The sequence below is a fragment of the Micrasema longulum genome, unplaced genomic scaffold (assembly GCF_059751315.1).
Source record: "Micrasema longulum isolate JH-2025_06_02 unplaced genomic scaffold, ASM5975131v1 h1tg000215l, whole genome shotgun sequence".
In the NCBI taxonomy this organism is placed as follows: domain Eukaryota; kingdom Metazoa; phylum Arthropoda; class Insecta; order Trichoptera; family Brachycentridae; genus Micrasema; species Micrasema longulum.
In genome coordinates, this window is record NW_028277420.1 from 970,684 (window position 1) to 991,877 (window position 21,194).

At 32.5% G+C, this 21,194-nt stretch overlaps 1 protein-coding gene across 25 annotated transcripts in view; it reads right to left on the reverse strand.

The window, feature by feature from the left end:
• Positions 1–3,825: 3,825 nt before the first annotated feature.
• GluClalpha (glycine receptor alpha 1) overlaps positions 3,826–21,194 on the reverse strand; it is an 85,511-nt gene continuing 68,142 nt past the window's right edge. For 9 of the 25 annotated variants that reach the window (XM_088243516.1, XM_088243519.1, XM_088243521.1 and 6 more), the window contains 6 exons: positions 19,512–19,581; positions 16,370–16,606; positions 12,899–13,033; positions 11,158–11,310; positions 7,688–7,977; positions 3,826–5,578 (listed from right to left, as the gene is read on the reverse strand). In XM_088243516.1, the coding sequence (XP_088099642.1) occupies positions 5,348–5,578; positions 7,688–7,977; positions 11,158–11,310; positions 12,899–13,033; positions 16,370–16,606; positions 19,512–19,581 (1,116 nt within the window). In that variant the 3' untranslated portion in view covers positions 3,826–5,347. The remainder of the gene's footprint in view (positions 5,579–7,687; positions 7,978–11,157; positions 11,311–12,898; positions 13,034–16,369; positions 16,607–19,511; positions 19,582–21,194) is intronic. The other 16 variants (XM_088243532.1, XM_088243535.1, XM_088243538.1 and 13 more) reach the window with 4 other exon arrangements.

The window sequence follows — 21,194 nt, forward strand, 5'->3', positions numbered from 1 at the left end:
ATGTCATTTTTTCGCGTATAGTGCCGGCAACCACGTTGAGTTTAATTTAAGCCCGTCTTCTTTGTTTATTTTATCAGGGTGTTTGTGAATATCAATGGCCTCTTTTAATTTTCGTTTATGCAGAATCTTTGGTTCGAATGCAAAACAATGTCCTGTGTTTTTTTTCATGGTGCCCAACCTTACATGCTCTTTTGCGTTCGTCGGTTCTTTTCTTTGCTGCCCTGTTTATCCGATGTACCCTTTTGTTACATCTTTGACAGCTCAGTTTATAAACTGCCTCAGTTTCCAGGGGGTTTTTGTCTTCCGAGTTTGATAAATGGTCCTTTATTTTTCCTACAGTCCCAAATGTATTTTTTCGAAAAGTACTTTGGCTGTCCTGTCAGTAGCATTCCGTACATGTGGCTAGTAATCTATTTAGGGGTAGAAAATTCGAATTTACGATGCTGACAAACGACGGCAAACTTTTTGCTGTAATTGATACTCGAAGGCTTCTTTCATGTTTATTTTCATGGCGATTCATCCTGATTTATTTTAATTTTGGGTCTGTTTTGTAAAAAAGTAAATTCTAACGTAAAATTGCAAAGTTGTAACTTGAATTTGAAAAATGAAAATATCATATTTTTAAGTTCATTCGCTGTTGCAATATTCATTACAAGAGGGTTCCAGGTTTGATTCCCGCTGAATAACAATACTGATTGAATATTTGATAATTCGTTATTTTTTTGAGGCAGACAAATTGTCAACAACAATTTATCGCATTTTGGTAGTTTTTTATGCCATGTAGATTTGATTATAATGAATGTAGAGATTAGAAATGACTAATTTTAAGCTATCATAAAACGAAAAATTCATATCAGAATGAAACATCTGATCAATTCGAGGTACTCTACACTAGAGAATAAAATAAATAATATTAAATATTTAAATTAGTTGTAGTCTATTATTGTATATTAGCATTGTAAATATTTCACAAAATTAGAGGATAATAATTATTTCTCTTAAATACTATCGTATTTATATATAAAGTTAATAAAAAAATAATATGTATCGTCTATATGAAATGCATAATTCTCATGTATCTTTAACCTCCTTAGAACTTTTTTTTTTAAAAGTGATTTTTATGTATATTATATAATTCATGTCCATATTTTTACACATAGAGTAGAAAATGCACATCTTCATACCTATTCGACATTTATTAAAATGGTGCCATTTTTGAACTTACGTGCGATATACGAATACAAACATGTATATTTATATATTTTTATTGAAAACAACGAATGAAAATACTCAATGGCCGCCAACTTGCTCTGTATCAAAATCATAATATCGCAGAAATACATGAAGTTAATATGAAATATCCATAAAGTTGGCTATTTGGAATATAAATTCCGTACTTACAAGTTCAATAATTACCATTTTTTTTGTAATTTTGAGAATATTTTGACATTAATATTTTTTCGAAGCGCATTCCTACAGTTTTGTTCAAACAATTTTTAACGGGGGAGCTAATATGGTATATATTTAAGCATGATTATTGATTCAAATCCTGTTATTATCTTTTCATTATTGACAAACTCTACTTGTATAAGGTATTTTTTATTTATTTATAACTATTTGTTAAATGTAAGTTGAAACTTATAAACTTAGCTATGACAATAAAGTATTTTTTGTGTACCTTTATAAATATTTTTGTATAAATAAACGTAACGAGTTTTAAGTAATGAACAAGCAACATATAAATATGTATTTTTTTAACCTAGTCTTAGAAAATAAATATTTTTGGTAAAAATACGTTTTTTTATTTACTAATTTATGAACATTTGCGGAAAGGTGTATGACAATATTTATAATCTACGGGGGAATTATGAAAAAGTATAAATAATGTCTTGTCACCTTTCTTGATACATTACATTTGTGTTACGCTTTATATCCAAACAGTATTAAGTTAATTTGATGAATTTAGCGTCTATTGAAAAATATAAAAAAAACAGCAGGAAATTAATAAGGTTTATTTAAGTTAAATAAAACGATTTGTGGTTTGTTCATTTTTAATGGATGGTAAAATTATAGGATAGTAATGAAATAGGATTAACAAAAGTTATTGTAAATTCATGCTTTTAAATAAATTAAATCACTCACTCATTTAAGAATCATACAAAAAAGTATAAATTAACAAATACAATTCATTGACAATATTTTAGAAAAAGATCATAAATAGCGAAAGTATTATGAGCGAATTTTCTTTTGTAGAGTTCAGTCACACAGTATTGAAAGTACTATTTCCATAAATCTTTTTATTACAACAATGCAATCAGAGATATAAACACACAAGTTATTTTTTTATTTAAATATTACTGATTTAAGAAAAAAAAATGTTGTCCGCCGAACCCCAGTTTGCCCTACAAATTCACCCTGCATTTCAGAAAGTTGAAAAAGTTGTCAAAAGTGTTATCAAAAATTGTTAAATGATTTTTGTAATTAAGATGAATTTCATGTAAATAAATATTTGTTTTATTTTGTATCATCATTTTTATTTGAATTTTACTTTTAAAATCAAACTTTGTTGAACATAAATCTTAGAGTATATATACTCTAAGACATAAATGCATTTTGTTGCAGGGGAAGTGATGTAGGGTAAGCGATGGGCATAACAGAATAAATTTATTTAAAACTAGTATAAAATTGAACAAATGATTAAAATTTTAAACAAAACGTTTAAGATGCAAAATACGTTACTTGCAAGTAATGCGAAAAGTTTAAAAAATGAAACATACATTAGGAGTATTTTAGCCAGGTTGAATTTTAAATGTGTACGCATGTTTTGTGACTTAAGGAAGAAAAGCGATAAAAAACGTCACTTAATTATAAATGTTTCTTAACTTAGGTTAAAGACAGAGTACTTAAAACATTTACGGTTGAATATTTTAGTTTAAAAATTACATAAAGTTTAATAATTATTAATGAATACAACTCAGCATGCTTTGGCACGGTACAATATTAATGATAATGACACAAAGATCATTCAAGTGGCTTAAATGTAAGTAAGTAAAAACTTAAAATAGTAAATATGTATTTAATACTTTCAGATTACGTATTTAGGTAATGTGATATTTAGAGTTATCGTGTAAATTATGAGCAAATAATATTCAAATATGCTCGAATCATCCGTGCTAATTTAAATAAAAGTATTTTTTCAACAATGAATATACGTTATACATATTTTATTTTTATTAAATAAATTATAATTAGAGTATGAATTATTTTCATTAAAAAAAATGTTAGTTGTATTTCGTAAAATGATAGATAAATTATTATTATATTACATAATAATAATTCATTAAAAAAATATTTTCGAAACATGTGCATACATGTTTTGAAAATATGTTTGAAAAAATTGTGGGCTATCTTTTACAAATTAAATTTAGACCGAGCAAACATGACACCACTAAAATATTTTGTTAGTTAATTTTGTTTTACAGAAAATGCACTTAAAAGTAACATATTTTACAGTATTTTCATATTGGTATTTTTCACTATCTGCTCATGATCAATAATAATGAATATTTTATTTCATAAATATTATTTATAAAAGTTATCGGTGACCGAGTGAAATGTAAATATTTTCGAAATCGTAAAAACGGCAGTGATGTTTGGAAGAAATGACTGACAGTAGAGAGATGTCTTTTAAAGCATCGAAATTTGAATTACCCTGTTATTTCTATACCCTCTACAGAGATTGATTTACCGAAATTTGACTTAATTTACGGAATTCCTTCAAGGATCAGCCATTTTGTAAATCATAAATTGAGCTTGAAATATTGCTTTTTGCTTCGACGCAGTCCTATTTGACAATAGACAAAATAAAATAAAATCGATCAATATTAATATAAAACCAACAAACTTCGGATAAAATCGTTTTGTCCACACGGTTTTTTCCCGAATGTCTATTATTGAAGTTTTTAGATTTTATGTTAATTTGTGTAATAAAAATAAAAATACGAAAAAAGCATTTTATGCTTAACATGATATTCTAGTAAAATGTAAAAGGATTAACAATAAATATGTACAATAATATTGCGTATTAAATAAAGTTTAAATAGTAGGGATTTCTTCACAACATATCGATAAATTTATGACATTTTTATCTACATATTGCTAATAAATTATTTTAAAAAGTAATATCTTCTAGTCATATACAAATATTTAGTGCCTAGAAAATATTCGCTCTTTCTTTTCTTTCATCATTTTTTCTTCGTCTATCACACATGTTTACAGTAAAGGATTATTTAAACCCGAGGGTAATCTTTTCAGTGTGTCAGGGGTAGATATTAATATATTATATTGTAGGTGAATATGTAAACTACATGATATTGGTTATGTGCGCCACGCTAATCTATACACCTAGGTTATTATAAAATAGTACAGCAAGAAGTCGAGTCGCGGGTCGCTCCACGATCCCACCCGCTGGCCGCTCTCTGGCGCTAGCTATTTGGTTTCCTTTGCCAATACTATCTCGATAGGAGAGTAAACGTACTGATACAGAATAGTGATAGACACGAAGAGTCGATAGTTGTAAATATACATTATTATAATATAATATGGTGTAACATTTATATAACATTCATGATAATTATTATGTATGACTTTATTAACGTTCTTTGAGGCTCGATCATTCGAATCGGCTTAGTTTAGGTACTATGAAATACAAATGTCTGGCAAAAATCATTACGACAATATTCATCCGACAATTCTCGAAATGCGATCTGTAGTAGGTTAAGAATAAATGTCTTTGTATGCTCTGAGGTGTTGTAAAGGAAAAAAGCATCACACTGCAGTTAAAAAAGAGCAATATTGGTCAAAATTACGGTGAGCAAAGCGGCTGATAGTAATCGGAGTTTTCACGATTTCAAGAGTGTGATTGAGGGTCTTATGCACTTTCAATATTTTGATTATTATTCTCATTCTATAATGAAACAAAAACTATTGTATTTGTTATTTGCGTCGCAGTTTCATATGAATTAGAGTGTAAAGAAAACGTCGCACGTTCAAATAATCTAATCACCCCATATTTACAAAAGAAACTATCTTCTCGAACTAACGATTGCCAGAGACATATTAAACAACACGTTTGATTCACTCCTATCAGAGTCGAGATAAGGTAATGAATATTGCAACATGAAATTTGAATATATGAATAGATAATGGAATGAACAAAATGAGTTTCAGAGGAGAAAACTTCCAGTCAGCTCACAGATCAAAGCATCCCCTCGGGGCGGGCGAAGAATATGAGAACGTAGAAGATGCACATGGTGCCGCAGAGGGCCGGCAACAGGAACGGCGCCCATCAGTTCTCCTCGCCCTCCTCTCGGAACAGGTACGTGGACCAGTAGACCAGGTTGAAGAGCGCGAACACCAGCGGGAAGGTGATGCGCGAGATGACGTCGATGCGCTTGGAGCGCGTGGGGAACTTGGACAGCCAGATCTTGCAGCAGTTGGGCCGAGGGGGCTGCATGTGAACCTCGCACTGGCGCACCTTCTCCACGCCCGAGTCCCCCGCGCGCCGCGCGAGCGGCTTCTGGGGAGTTATTTCCGTTACATAATCACAGGGTTCACGGGATATCGGCTCAACTACTATAGACATTTATATCTGCTAAATCGAACATGCTTTCGTCAGACTCAAAATGTTTTTATAATTTTTTCGTAAAAAACGCTTTTGTTTGTATCCGCGAATTTTATGAAATGTTTTTGTATTCATGATTGATTAATCGGCAAAAGGATACTTCTAAAAGCTTCGAGGGTGGTGACCCGCCAAGTTAATAATTTCATTGTAACTTTACGAAATTATAAAGAATTTTTTTAAGTGCCAAAATATTGCATCGAGGTAAGTGACCTGCTTAGCTTTTTTTTTGTCCAATTAAAAAAAACTGGTGCGGATATTTTGTTAACGACTGCTGAATTTACGACCTTTTTTTAGTCTTTATTTCATAACTTGTTGTAGGAGTCATGCTTGAGCTGAACCGAGCCCAAAAATTAAGGTTCATTTGTCACGATGTTGTATTTAGTAGCATCTTATTAAACGATGAGGCTTTTTACGAATTTCCTTTCGTGGATTGGATTTTACTGGGAATGCAACAGCCATTGAGTAATCAGAAGGGATCGAGCAGATATCAAATGATTAACAGAAAGAAGGAATATCTAGTTAGTTTGGTAAACTTACATACTTTAAAACGAACAACACACATATTTAACTTAGAAAATATATGAGAATAGCAGTAATGAGGCAAACGATGCAAAACAACTCAGCCAGTGATTTTTGATAAATAAATGTTACAGCTGGGTTATTTTTTAAACAACTAGCTTTATTAAGACGATTTTATTAAGACTTCAATTTTAAAAATCTTTTTATTTTTCGGATAACATAAATTTTCTAAAATTTCAAAAATAATATATTTAATAACATAAAACGTAGTGGTTATAAAAAGGTTCCATATTTTGAATTCTGGAATATTCCTTTGTAACATTTACACCAGCTTTTAGCAAACGTACATAACCATTATCCCTTTTAAATAAAGCATGCGTTTGTTTAGCACGTACGACCATTTTCATCTGAATTTTTTTTCAGGGAACCTTTATAGTGTTTTAAACTGAATGTCTATTTTGAAATATTTGGCGTAGGCGTTCTCATAGATATTATGTACATATGAAGATTTGGTAAATACTGCATTATAGTTTGAAAATTTAGGAAGTTAAAAGTTGTCCGAATTAATCATGTTTTCTTGGACATTATAATAATTGACGAAATTTCACCAAAATATACGAGTAATAGCCAGATTATTTTTAAAATTTCTCCGCCTTTACAAACGAGTAGCATGGCTATACAGTTGAACGAAATAATCTTCGCAGAACCAAAACTAATTTTTGCGCTTTAAAAATCCGCAATGATTTAAAAAACCTAAATCTTAAATATTTGTAGCGTCTTCAAAACTGCACAGATATGTATAGTTCACAGTTCAGACGAGTACAGGACAATACTGTCTTGTCCCAGCTTTAAACCTATTATCTTAATGTAAACACAACAATTTAGAGGACAGGACAACAGGACAGGCAGGCTATCTCCACTGGACAAATGTTTACTCCCACCAACGCGCGCTTTGTGGTGTGTCCATTTTGGCAGCGTTTCGCGTTTGAACTAAGGTCGAATAACACAATGTTTTTTATGGGATATTATGTCGTGTATCGTTTGTACTCTTTTCCGACGTTTCGGATCTCATTAAAGCGTTCATCATCAGTATTGATGTTGGGATAACCTAGAAAAACTCATTGTGTATCTGAACGGCCATGAAAATCTATATAATTTACCGTCGTATTGTTGTACTGTTCCACTGTCCTGTCTTGCGATGTTGAGGCTGTCACGGAGCTGGGACAGGACAGTATTGTCATGTTTATTGTATTGTCTCCGTTTGAAGTTTAAATCTCAGTTTAACTCTTTATTTAAAAACCATACACAAAAGAAAACACTAAATTCCCTCATTTACATCGAACGATCGAACACAGTTAGACACAAGACTCTCCGCTTATTTGTTGACAGTGTGCTTCCAAAATAAGGAAAACAAAGGAAAAAGAAAATGAAAAAGCCATACGAGAGAGTCGCCATGCTTTAGGACACACATATAGGGTACTGTACCGTGTCGGGGCTCACCATTGGGAATGTGGTATTACTGTCAGTGTCCATGAGGTCCGAGGCGGCGTCCATGCTCTGGGCGCTCTCCATCTCGCGGCGCTTCTTCTTCATGTTCTCTCGGTGCATGTCGGAGCGGGAGGCGTAGTTCACCAGCGCAAACTCCAGCAGCGCCCCGAACACGAAGGTCAGGCACACGCCCGTCCAGACGTCGATGGCCTTGGTGTAGGAGACGGGAGGCAGCGACGCGTTTATGCCCGACGTCTGCGTGGCCATCGTCAGCAGCGTGGTCACACCTGAACAGACACATCGAGAAAAATCAGCATATGCTACTGTTAAGTACTGAATTTACATTTTCTTTACTGGCAACTTATATAAGACTGTAAATATCCCGTTCCTACCCAAATCCTTCGTATTTCAAATTCTTGTTATTCTACCGTCCTGTGAGCAAGTCACATGTGAAAATTTGACTCTCTGATAAATCTTTATCATATCCTGCGTCAGCATATTTCCTACAAAGTGAAGTTCGTGTGTAACAGACTAAATCATACAGTCATCATCTACACGATACCGGTATCCGCGCTACAGCAATAGTGAAGTGCTCCATATAAGAAACAATCGGAAGAACTTTAAAAGTGAGTAACAATTTCCATACAGTCCACTAAATTCTAATTCCCTCTGTTATCAGTGTACAATGCCTGAAAGGTCACGGCGGCCTCCGTGGTGTAGTGGTCAAGACACTTGATTCACGCACGGAAGGTTCCGGGTTCGATTCCCGGTGAGAACACAAAAATTAAAATGTGATTTTTCTCAAGCCTGGATGCTCTGTGATGTAATTCACCACTGTAATTAGGCCTCCTGGCCTGTTGTGGTGCAAAAAAAAAATATGTAAAAATGCATCTAGATGCAGCATTTATTAGGTAAGATAAGGTAATGCTGTCAAAGGACATATTAATAAAGCGGCAGTAGTCTCCAGATGCCCGAAAGACACTCTTTAGGACAATACAAAGACAATAAATATGGTAGTGGAAAGCAAAGTTAGAATACACAAAAAATGCATCAGACCCATAAAGACCTACGGAATAGAAGCAGGAGCAAATTGTTAGAACGAAACAACTTCTTAGAACAGCAAAAATGAAAAAACAGCAACCTATCGTAGGTAGAACCCTCAGACATAGGATGCCCAGGAGAGAGATTCGCAGAACCCGCACTACGGAGGACATTGTAATATGGAATATGCAAAGATGATTTTGAAGAGACCATGTTGAGAGGCTGGACCTAGCGAGGATTCTCAAGATCCTGATGCACGAGACTCAAGAGTCTCGTCGAACATCAAAGAGATGGAGAGAAAATAAGACGCCTGCATCACTGGACCAAGATTGATATCCTGTTTGAACAGCTCTGAAGTACCATAGCAAAAAGAAGAATATAAAATGTAAGGTTACAAGTCTTACGCTCTAAATGCCAGTCCACTCATAGTGAAATGTTCATGTGTACAATCATGTCTATCTTGCCAAGAAGTAAATGGTAAGTGAACGCGCCAGCCAATATACTAGGGTGGGGATTTACTTCGCGACAACTTCAAGACTGGACTTAAATATGCCACGAGACCTTCGGACTTCGAAATCGGACACCGGTTATCCGAAATTTCTGAATATCACTCGTCTTTCATTCCATATTATCTTTCCTTTTTTCTCGAGAATACTCCCGACAAAGTAATTTAATTAGACTTGACTTCAATAAGCATTTATATTTTGAGTGACTTATGTGTAAAATGGGATTTTTCTGTTACAGAATAAAAATAAATCTAAGTTTCTTCATTTACTAAGTTGTCGCGTGAGTAGCATTTTCAATGCTTCGTTTTGGTTCTAAAAAGGAAAAGTTTTTGTCCCAGAAAACTTTGAAACTCGGTTATCTCGATTTTGAAATTTGTAGAACCACGTTTTTGTATTTTTATATACGATACAAAATAACATAATTGTGTATCATATTGAATCAATAAGATACATATTTTACGATATCACTAATATTTTGAGTTTGCCCAAATTTTTTTAGACTTGGACTGGATTTAAGTTGGGGTTATTAATATATTTTTATTATAACAGAAATAAAGAATATTTAATAAAATGTAATAAAGAAGTCTAGGCGTTTACAGGGTGTATGACCTATCATTGGCTTGTTTAGTGGCCACTTTACGCGCTGTGTAACATTCTATATTTCTTCAATTCTTCCATATGTTGATTTTTGTGAATTTAAAAAGCTGAGGCCATTATTGAATACAAAACCTTGTCTACAAAAATTTGGACAAACTCAAAATATTGTTGACAAAACCAGCTGGTCCAAGAAGAAGTATCAAAATTGAAAAGTATTCTCGAGCGTTGCCTAGTATGTAGGTGAAATAAATAGGTCAGAATCTCACCCGCATCAATAAAGGTCTCAGCTCTCTAACTTCAAAAAGATCAACAGTTGGAAGAATATAAGGAATGTAGATGTTTAAACATAAGCAAAATGGTGAATGTTACATAGCGTGAAAAGTGGCAAATTAAATGACAGGTTATAAGCTCTGTAAATGTATTATTACCTTCTTTAAAGTATTCTTTATCTCTGTTGTAATTTATTAATTTTACTTTATGTGTAAATACACGGAAGTTAATTATTGATTAGAAATTCGGCAAACATGAAATAAATAAAAAAAATCATACACCGAGTTACAAATGCGGCACTCAAAATATATTTTATGTATGTTTAATAAATATGCAATTCAAGATTACAATTTCATGGTTTTGGTGACATAAAATTAATGTAAAACTTCTAATAAATTCGACTGCCTACTGAAAGCTTCACTTTTTTTTTTGACCGACAAATCAAGAAGGGCTTTGACTCGAGAAATCGTCGCCTCAGTTCATTTTTATCCAAACCAGAACACAAATCTCCAGAAACAGAGCTTTAAAGTGTTTTTATACGAAACAGTGACCACAATTTAAGACAAAATTAGTTTAAAAACCCCTTAAACAAGCTGTCAGATCTTTCACGAGGTTATTAAAATTGTTGATCGTCTTTTGAAGATGTCGTAACCTTTTAATAATCCATCTGTCGTATTTTTATACTTTTCTGTGGTATCGACAGGCTAAGATAAATGTTTTGAAGATAAGCACGGAGGTGTAGTCATGCAGAAAATATGTTTATCACCGCAAGTGTCATTTTTTACAAATTGCTTCTTTTTATGTTTAATAATCATTTTTTATATATTTTCTATACCAAGATGGAGCCGTTGAGAAAGGAGAGAAGTCAATTTATTTACAGTGGTTATGGTTTGTCATCGGTTGGGTTAGGAGATCACTTTATATAAAATGTATTTACTATACTTACTAAGTTTTTTGGGTATATTTGCTAAATCTAGCTCGCTTCGTGGTTGGAAACCGCTGATCTGCAGGAAACAAGAGTCAAGTCAATATGTAAATCCTAGTTCCGCTTACCTAGGGAGACCCTGGCGGGCACCGCTCCCTGGTCCAGCCAGAAGGACACCCAAGAGACGATGACCAGCATGCAGCAGGGAATGTAGATTTGGATCAGGTAGTAGCTGAACTCTCGCTTGAACAGGAGGTCCACCTTCAGGCAACTGTATTCACCTGGAATCAATGGTATTGTATTATGTTTATGATTCCGGGTAATTTAAGCAGCGACATTTTTCTGAAAATCACCTCAAAGGCTCGGTACAATCAATATCTTATCACGTCTTGCAGCTAAGAATGATGGGATTCTACATAGTTCTCCGTTTCTAAGTATATATATTTTTACTAACAGACAAGAGTGCATGTTCAGACATGGTGGAGTTTGCATCCCCTTCAACATCATCATCATTTACTTTCCACACCCAACGGTGCATAGGGCACTGCATTGGTACCTTGATATTTTTTTGTAACATGAAGGTCAGTCAGATCAGATCAGTCTGACGCTTCAGGTACCAGTCTAAGGACTATGAAACATTGTAGTGTGAAAACACCCTTTTAAGTCAATATTTCATATCACCCATGTCGGGAAACGAACCCGAGATCTCTCGCATGGTACCCAAACGCACTGACCATGACCTATTTTGTATATGTATATTTTTAATAACTTATTTTTATTTTATTTTTATTTATTTTCTTTTATTCAGGAAACATACAGTATAGTTACAAAGTTTAATATTTTACACAATTGGACTTAATTCTAATGGACCAGTGAAGTTTCCATATTAAAAAGCAATTGAATGTAAGGTTAATTATGAAAGTATAAAAAAGAGAAGGAAAAAGAAAACATAAATGAAAGTTGTTTAAAAATTAAAATTTAAGTGAAAAAAAAATATTTTAAGGTTTGTAGTTTGCAGTGAGTATTTACAAATGGAAATAATATATATTGAAATAACTTATATTGTATATGTATATAAAATCAATATATTGTTGCTCTTACTATAATGTGTCATTATTTTTGAAGATGTTTTTTAAATTGACTTAAATTAACTGTCTTATATTTCATATAAAGATTCTTCTCATCGTTTCTTGGAATCCCTTAAAATATGTATGCATATATATGTTTTTACTTTTTGAAAATATTTTTTTTTACATCTGAGCATGTTTTTCATTCTTTATTTGAATTCTTACCTTTTAATTACTTTTACTATTTTTTTTTCTTCATTTTTAATATTATTTCCATTTGGAAATGCTAACTAAAACTTTTAAATAATCTTTTTTAGTTTGATATTAATTTTCAAACAACTTCCGTTTATGTTTTTTTTTCCTTCTCCTTTTTGTAGTTAAAAAATAGTTCATTGATTACCTTAGATATAATTACTTTATAATATGGAAACTGCACTGGTTCGTTAGAGTTTAGTCTAACTGTGTAAAATATAAAACTATGTAGCCGTACGGTATGTTTCCTGAATAAAAGAGAAAACAAGTTCACCACGAGGCCGACTTCAGGCCTCTTTAACTCTGCATGTAATTTATATTTTTTTTCGTAAATGCTTTATATACTACGGCGATGGTAAAGGCGAAAGTGTAGTCTAGTATTTGCATGTTGGTGTAGTGAGTGTCCTGGCGTAGAGACGGGTACGTCTCGAAACCGGTAGACATAAAAAGTCGGTAAGTGGTTATTAACTAATATTTACTAATATTAATCAATCAATATCAATTTGTTTACTTCAATTTTGGAAGTTTCGCGAATCTACCGGGGAATTACCTGTGTTAGTTTTGCTGTTACAATAGTCTGTAAGGAATTTCTCGAGGGTGAACCTGGGCAGGTGTAAATTTTTGACAACTTGTACTGGATCACCTTCCTTCCACAGGAACACGAGATCGTCTGTCGTCCATCCGTCTGGAAACAAATACTGACATGAAGAACGGTTCATCTAGTGCAAATGTTAATTTCGATATATTTTTTTTGTATAAAATATTCAACTACGAAGTAGATACTAACCTCCTAAATAAAATACAAATAAATGCGGTATTGAGAACACTCAGACATCGGAAAATATTTAAACTGCCTTTGTTTTCAAATAATGCTACATACCACACACCTATGGCCGGCATGTGTCGGGAATATAATATATACTACAGTAAAATTTTCATTTTTCATGATACTCTCTCAGCTTTTGCGAATAATCTCTTAGAAATAAATCTTATTCGATAAGTACACACGTACAACTTTTTTTTATTGCCTTGTATCCTGTATAAAAAAAATAGTTAAAAATATGTATTACAACTTAATGTATAAATCTATTTTGTATAATTCTATAATTGAAGATATATATGCACGTAAAATTGTATCGACGAATGCTTTCAAATCGTATGTTTTCTAGTATGTATCTTTGGTGAATTACCTAATAAAATAAATTTAAAAAAAAAAAAAAAAATGTACTTTTTCCAATGATGGAATGGGTAACAGTATTTTTTTTTAGCTTAAACCTGTAAAGAAAGTTTTATATTAAATTCTAATTTCCATAATTTTTTAAGGGTACCGGGGAACGGGGTGAAAATGAAAATGAAAAAAAAAGTTGGACCGTGGCAAATCGTTTCACTTCAAGGTAATCTGTAGGGAGGGGGTAGCGAGAATCACAGTCCTCTTGCGTCAGTATGCTCGCAACGGCCTGTCGCTACGCGGGTATGTTTTATCTTTTGTTGCTAGTGTTGTGATTCAGTATAATAATAGCGGTACTACTGTGTCTCTGCCAATCTTGAATTTTCGTAAGGTGTTCAACAAACTCGTGCCTAGATCAGTACAATATAATTATCAATTTGTTTATTGATTGGTTTGATTTGTAGACTTTTATTCGTTATATGAATATAAAAAAGTATTATTTTGCGAGGTGAAGTGGACATGCCGCGAATACACAAACGGAAGGTTGGAGGATGACCATATCAGCAATATGATTCACAAAATATGGATAAAGCTATTTTGGAAGTACGGAACAAAAAATTGTCTGTTCGAGATGCAGCTGTCAAGTTTTCTTTGCCATAAGTACTTAGATTTATATATTTCAAATGGTTTTAATTATTATTTAAATTAAATAAACAAGTGCATGTTTTTTACATTAAAATGTTTTATTTTTTACTTTTTTTAACACCACACGTGTTACGCACATCATTAAAAAAAAAAACGAATATTTTGGTCTTTTAGTGTATGTTGTCCCCACAACTTCAATTGAATTCTCTTTACAGAGAGAATTTCATAGCTGTCCGAAGTCACCACACTTGTAGTGGCGTCTCCGGACACTTTTCGAAAACCAGCAAATAAAAAAAAACATAATATATTTGATAGTGGTAATGTGCTTCACATGTACTTAAAAGATTGGCTTGTTTAAATTGTTTTTTTTTACAATTATTTTTTTTACCCGAATCTTCAAAAACTTCAAAAAAATATACGAAAAAATGTCCGGAGCCCCCTCGTCCCCCCGGTACACGGCAAAAACGGGCGCATTAACAAATTATGAATTTAACAGGAGTCTAAAAGAAGAACTGAAGACCTCGTTCTAAAAACACCAAATGTCCAAAATTTACCAAAACGATATATTTTGATTTTATTATTCTATTCCTATCCATTTATATAATAGTTCTTTAAAATATTTCTAAAAAATCTAAAGTATCTCAAATTTAAAAAAACATAAATTGTGCACGTCTGTTTGTTTGAAAACACCAATAATTAATTAATGAATTAATAAAAAGTATAATTTAATTAGCATTTCTATCACTATCACTCATTCAATGATAGTTGAAAAGTGTTCTAGATATTCTTTTACATAGGTTTTCAGCAGTTTTAACTGAATATTTAAAGTTCAACTACTATGCATGTTTTTGTAAAACCGCTATTTTTATCTAAACTATTCGTCAAGTTACTGGCTACAGATTTTCGAAAAATGAGATATCTTCATAATTTACATCAAATAATCTTCGTTCAAAAAGAAAATAAAAATATTTTATATTTTGTAAATACAATAAATAACATTCTTATAATATTCAATTGTCAGTTTTATTTAAATTGTTGATTTGTGATGAGCTTTTAATTTTAAAAGTGCAATATCTCACAACTAGTAAAAGGTGATTACCACCTTGTATTAGAAACCCGACGCATTTATAATCAGTTTTGTTTGATTTTGTTTAAATTGGACCAAAAACATCAGAGGTTCAAATATTGCCTAAAAACAGTAAACGTCAGACGAACGTTTTATTAAATATTGAATTAAATTTCAGATAAAATGTTGTAAAATTTACAGAGCACTTAATTATAAAAATAATCTATAATTTAATTTCATTAAAAAACATTAAAAAAATATTAAAGCGGTGGTATTCAGTTTACACACTTTCCTAAAAAAATGTTAGTTTGCGACATTTGAGGTTTTTAAAACAAGGTCTTTAATTAAAAAGCCTTTTTTCTGAGATAACAGGTTTACATATTAAATAAAACCAGCTGATAAAATAAGCTGATGTACTTTATCTATTAAAAATTGCATTTGGTTCAATTGACTGTTATAAACTACTATGCAAACTCTCTGTTAATGTTCCTTCCAAAGTTCTAAGGAATAACCTTTTTCTGCATATTTCTCGTGCTTCGTCTAATTATAGGCAAAATTCATATTCATGGCGAACCTTTAATATTTTTGATGTAAAAACAAAATTATTCAAAATAGATTTATTTGCGAATAAAATCATAATGACGTGCGGCGTTTGCTTTCGAAATAACTCGTAGTATTTTTTCATTTCTTTTGATTTACATTACTGTTCATTTTACGTTTGATAATATTTTTTAACTTACTGTTATGCTACTTCTGAAAATCTGTAATTGGCTTATTTGTAATTTGTTTTTTTTATGTATAATATAAATATAGCTGTTGGTTATCCAAATAAGGAAAAAAAAATTAATGTTAATTATTTAAAAAAAAACCTTTTAACTTTTATATAAAAACAACGATTACCCCGTATTTTTCCTATATTAAACTTTTATTAAACGAGAAGCCACATTTGATAAGTTTTTAATACTACATTAAATTGTACTCGAACGGGATAAAAATAAAAAGGCGTAAACACCAACAAAAAAAAGGGGATAACCACGTTTTTGCCATGTACGCTTCATTTGTCGCGATCTATTTCAATATATTTTTATCAATAACACTGCAGAGCAGTTCGGGGATAGGCAAAATAATAAAAATTGGCTTACAACTGGCCATCCTCAGACTGCAGACCTGCCGGTCGAGGGGGTACAACTTGAGGTTCATGGGACACGACAGGGTGAGCGAGATACGGATGCTGTACAGGACGGAGCCGTAGGGGAAGATCCTGATGTAGACGTTCGGCATGATTATGTTATGAAAATGGCCCTCCTTCTCGTTAGAGAAAAACAGATCTGGCATCCATACCCTGCTGGCTTCTGTCAAAGTTAGATACTTGAGACGACCTGATGGAACAGAAAACAAATGTTTATATAATATTATGTAACAATATTTTGAATTGATAGCCCAGAAATTGTTAGAGGCATTTCATATCGAGTCCCTGTCCGTAATCTGTACTCTTCGACATTCCTAACTCAATGACTAATTATATAAAAAATAGCATTCTACGAAGAATACAGATTACCTATAATGACAGTTTTAGTGACATCGACATACCACATTGTAAATACCATATTTTTATCAGATCCGTTAAAGACATTTTTAATTTATCTCCTGCTTGACTTTTATCTTTCAATTTTAACTTTTTAATTTTAATGCTTAATTTTAACTTTTAATTTAAACTTTTAACTTAATTTTAATTTAAACCTTTCATTTTAATTTTAACTTTTAATTTGGATTTTAATTTCAACTTTTGATTTCCACTCTTAATTTATACTTACCTACATCTACTACCTGCATCTAATAATTTATTGTTGGTTGTGATTTTTTACAAATAAATTTAAATATTCATGGAAGCAGAGAGAGAGGGAGGAAAGTAGAGTAGCTATACAATGTCTTCTCCTTTTTATGTAATATTTTTATTTTTACTTTTTTAGAATTCAATTATTTTTCCCCTCTCCTCCTGCATTCATAATAAATTAGTGTGAAATCTGTAATTAATCTTACTTTTTTAAAATTGTTCTTTTGTGCCTTGTTTTATACAAAGATTGTATGATTTCATTAATAAATAAATAAATAAATATATGATATGATATCACAATTTTTAAAAGCAAGTATTGGATTAAACTTTTGCAAAAATTGACCCTTTGTGTGCAACGTTTTGCCAATAACATAAAAAAGCGGAAATACAAGGTGGCGTAAAAGTTGTCGCCCGATGTTCTTAGGCTGTAATTTTTTTTACTAATGAAAAAAATAGTTCTGCTTTTGAATTGTGTTTAAATAAACATAACATTAAATGATGTCTTAATTTTTTTTATTAAGTCGAGAAAATGATATCGGCCAAATGGCCGCCGCCAGAATTGATGAATATCTTTCCAGAATAGGTTCTCGCATTCTTGACAGATGTTCTCTTTAAAAGCTTCAATGGCTTGTTGACATAGACTCGCGAATTTAAGAAACCTCACAAAAAAAGACTGGAACAATTAAATCGGGTGATCTTGCTGGCCAGTGCAAATCACCAAAACGAGAGATTAGGCTACCCGAAAATGCAGCTCGCAGAATATTGGTTGTGGCTCGTGCAGTATGCGCCGTTGCTCCTTTCTGTTGGAACCACATATTTTCCAACCCCAATTCATCCAATAAAGAAAGGGGAAAGTCGTTGAGCATGGCTCTGTAGCGCTTGCCGTCCACAGTAGTCGTTTGGCCCTCTGCGTTTTTGAAAAAAATAGGTTTGATGACGCCTCCAGTGTAAAAACACCACATCATGCAGTAACTTTGAGCGGGAGCAATGGCTTTTTGTGGATTAAACGCGGATTTTTAGTGTCCTAAAAGTGATAATTCTGCTTATTCACAGATCCACAGAGATGGAAATAGAAACGGCTGTCATAGCGGTGCGAATAGTCTTCGAACTGTTTTTTTTCGGGAAATGGTGAACATTTTTGCCTGTCAAAGCTGTCAAAATTAGTGCAAACGTGACGTGGACTAGCGAAATTGACGAAATGTTGATTGATTTTGTAAGAAAGCTTGAAGTTTTGTATAATTTGAAGAGCAAAGACTCAAAAAAGCTCGGTAATATCAAAATATTGAGAGACAACATTTGAAACATCAGGTATGTACAAAATTGTAAATAACAATACAATTATAAGATTGTCGTGCATGAGAAGGTCGCATGACTTCAAAATTGGAAAAAAAACCGACAAACTTTCCAATATGACTACTGAAAAATTTGACAGATGACAGATCGCATAACAGTGTCTATTTTTGACAAATAAGCCGTCACAGCTGTCAGCTGACACCGCTTTCATATTTTACATCTCTAGACACCGTTAAGACGGCCGTCTTCTTATTCCAACCGCATCACCGTATATTACGGATAATAGATAAGGCCACTTATTTCCAGTGGCGAAAGGTGATTTTATTTACAGGTAAGCTATAAAAAAATATCATATATTTGTACCTACATAGGAGGTACATAATATAATGTAATAAATACACACTATAAATTGATATTTTTCTGTGGTTCTGTGTGATACAACAACTCTCATCCATGAAATCAACTAAAACGATGTAACTTCGTGATATATTATATTATATAGTTATATTATCCATTACTTTAATATATAATTCATCAAAAAATAAATAAAAATACCACTATGAATTCAGTCGATATTAGGTATTCAATTGAAATGTCAACTGGCCGAATTGTTCTAGTAATTAAAAGTGCTAAAAACGGCCGCGTGGAGCGCTATATATCCTGCAATATGACGCATGAAAGTAATTATGGTCTTATGTCAAAAGTACCATCTCAAAGAAAAATAGTCCTTAAGAAACAATGTTTGAAATACTGTTTTCCAAATCAAGAATCTTCAAATAATTTGTGTAATCTGCAGGTTTAATCTAGGAGAAAAAACCCGCACTGGGGTTAATACATTGAAAATATAGTTTACTTATTTGTATAAAAAAAAGCTGGAATAATCGGCTAGTTTCTTGGCTCACCGCAGGCGCTGGGCGCGCTTTATTAAAATTTATATTTATATTAGGATAAAAATACAATCGGTGGAAATGATTTAAAATAAATGGTAATTATTTATTTGTTTTTCAGTAAATAAAGTTACAATAAAACATTATTATAGTTAGTCAAATATAATGGTAAGCTGCGCATAATCGCTTCTATACACGGTTCGCCCCTGCTGCTTTCCTAGGAAACCATAGCTTTAGTGAGTTATTGTAAAGTAAAAGGGTGTATCTTACCTCCGAAGTCGTTGAACTTGAGTCGTTCATCGAGCCACTGTTCTCGAAATGTTAGTTGCACGCTGTACTCCTAGAATTTTAAAAAGTAATGAATTCGAGCTATTGAATTATTTCTAATGAGTTTTTGAATTTATCAAATCTGTTACATTAAAAAACTGAGAAAGATTTCAAATTCCAAAAATTACCAGTTTTCAAATAAGACATATGATTTATTCTAATGAGAGCGTATTTTAGCGTTAGAATGTTTGTTTTTTCTATTCAGATTGACAGTTCTGTTATATGAGGAAAACATTGTAATGGGCCGGAATGTGGCTGAGTGCCAACTGCCGAACTGGTTGGGTAAACACAGTCCCGACATTTAAGCGGATCTGCCAGATTTATAAATTACAACCGCAAATCTTTTCAGGTCTGTGTCGTTGTTAATTTTAATGGTTAGTTTAATGGTTAACAAGAAAAAAAAACTTATCGTCAAATAAGTCAAGTTTGAATATCTTTTGAAATTAATAATTTTAAAGTTATACTTGAAAACAAATTATCCCAAATATAAAAATTTCATCATTCCCTTTCCACACCTAATGGTGCGTTGGGCACTGCATCGGTACACCAATCGCAGCGTACCTTGATCTTTTTTTTGTTACATGAAGGTAAGATGCTCGGTCTTACGCTTCAGGTACCAGTCCAGGGACTATGAAATATTTTGGTGTGAAAATACCCTTTTAAGAAATATTTCACATCAACCATGTCGGGAATCGAACCCGAGACCTCTCGCATGGTAGGCAAACGTGCTGACCATTATATCACGAGGCCGACAATTTTTTTGCAACAGAGAGGGAAAATACCCTAAAGAAGGGAATATGGAAGTCTAGGACAGGACTTGTGACCTGTCATTGGCTGGTTTAAGTGGCCACTTTACACATTGTGTAACATTCACCATAATACCTATGTTTAAACATCCACATTTCCTCAACTTTTTTATCTGTTGACTTTTGTGAAGTAAAAGAGCCAAACCTTAATCAAATGGGTGTTTCATCCGGATGAACCAAAAATGTTTTCCCTCTCTGTTGCGACAAATTAACATCTAGATAACTCCCTAGGGAAGAAATCCAACCTGTCTGCAAACATTTTGACACGCTCGAAACATTGTTGAATTGACGAACTGGTAAAAAAAGAAGTATAAAAATTGGATAATTGTTTTCAGGCTTTGCCTAGTAGGTGAATTGGTTTAGCTGGATGAATCTCACCCATATGATAAAAATTTCGGCTCTTTTACTTCACAAAAGTCAACAGATGGAAGAGTTGAGGAAATGTGGATATTTAAACATAGGCAGAAGGGTGAATGTTAGGTCATAAGCCCTGTAAATGCTTAGACTTTCATATTCGCTTCTTAAAAATGTTTTCCAACTCTGTTGTGACAAATTCAGATCTAGATAACTCCCTAGGGAGGATATCCATCGTGTCTGCAAACATTTGGACATGCTCAAAACATTTTTGTATCATTAATATATTTTAAAATCAACGGGAGTTGATTAGTATAGTAAATTAATTGTAAATTATAGCACTCTTATCAAGAAATCCCAATAAAAATTTTGAATGCGTTATGACGCCTTTTTAATAATTAAATTTGTCAGAATTTTAAAGCATTTTTTTTTCAAATGCACGATATTCCGTGTCAAAATTTACAAT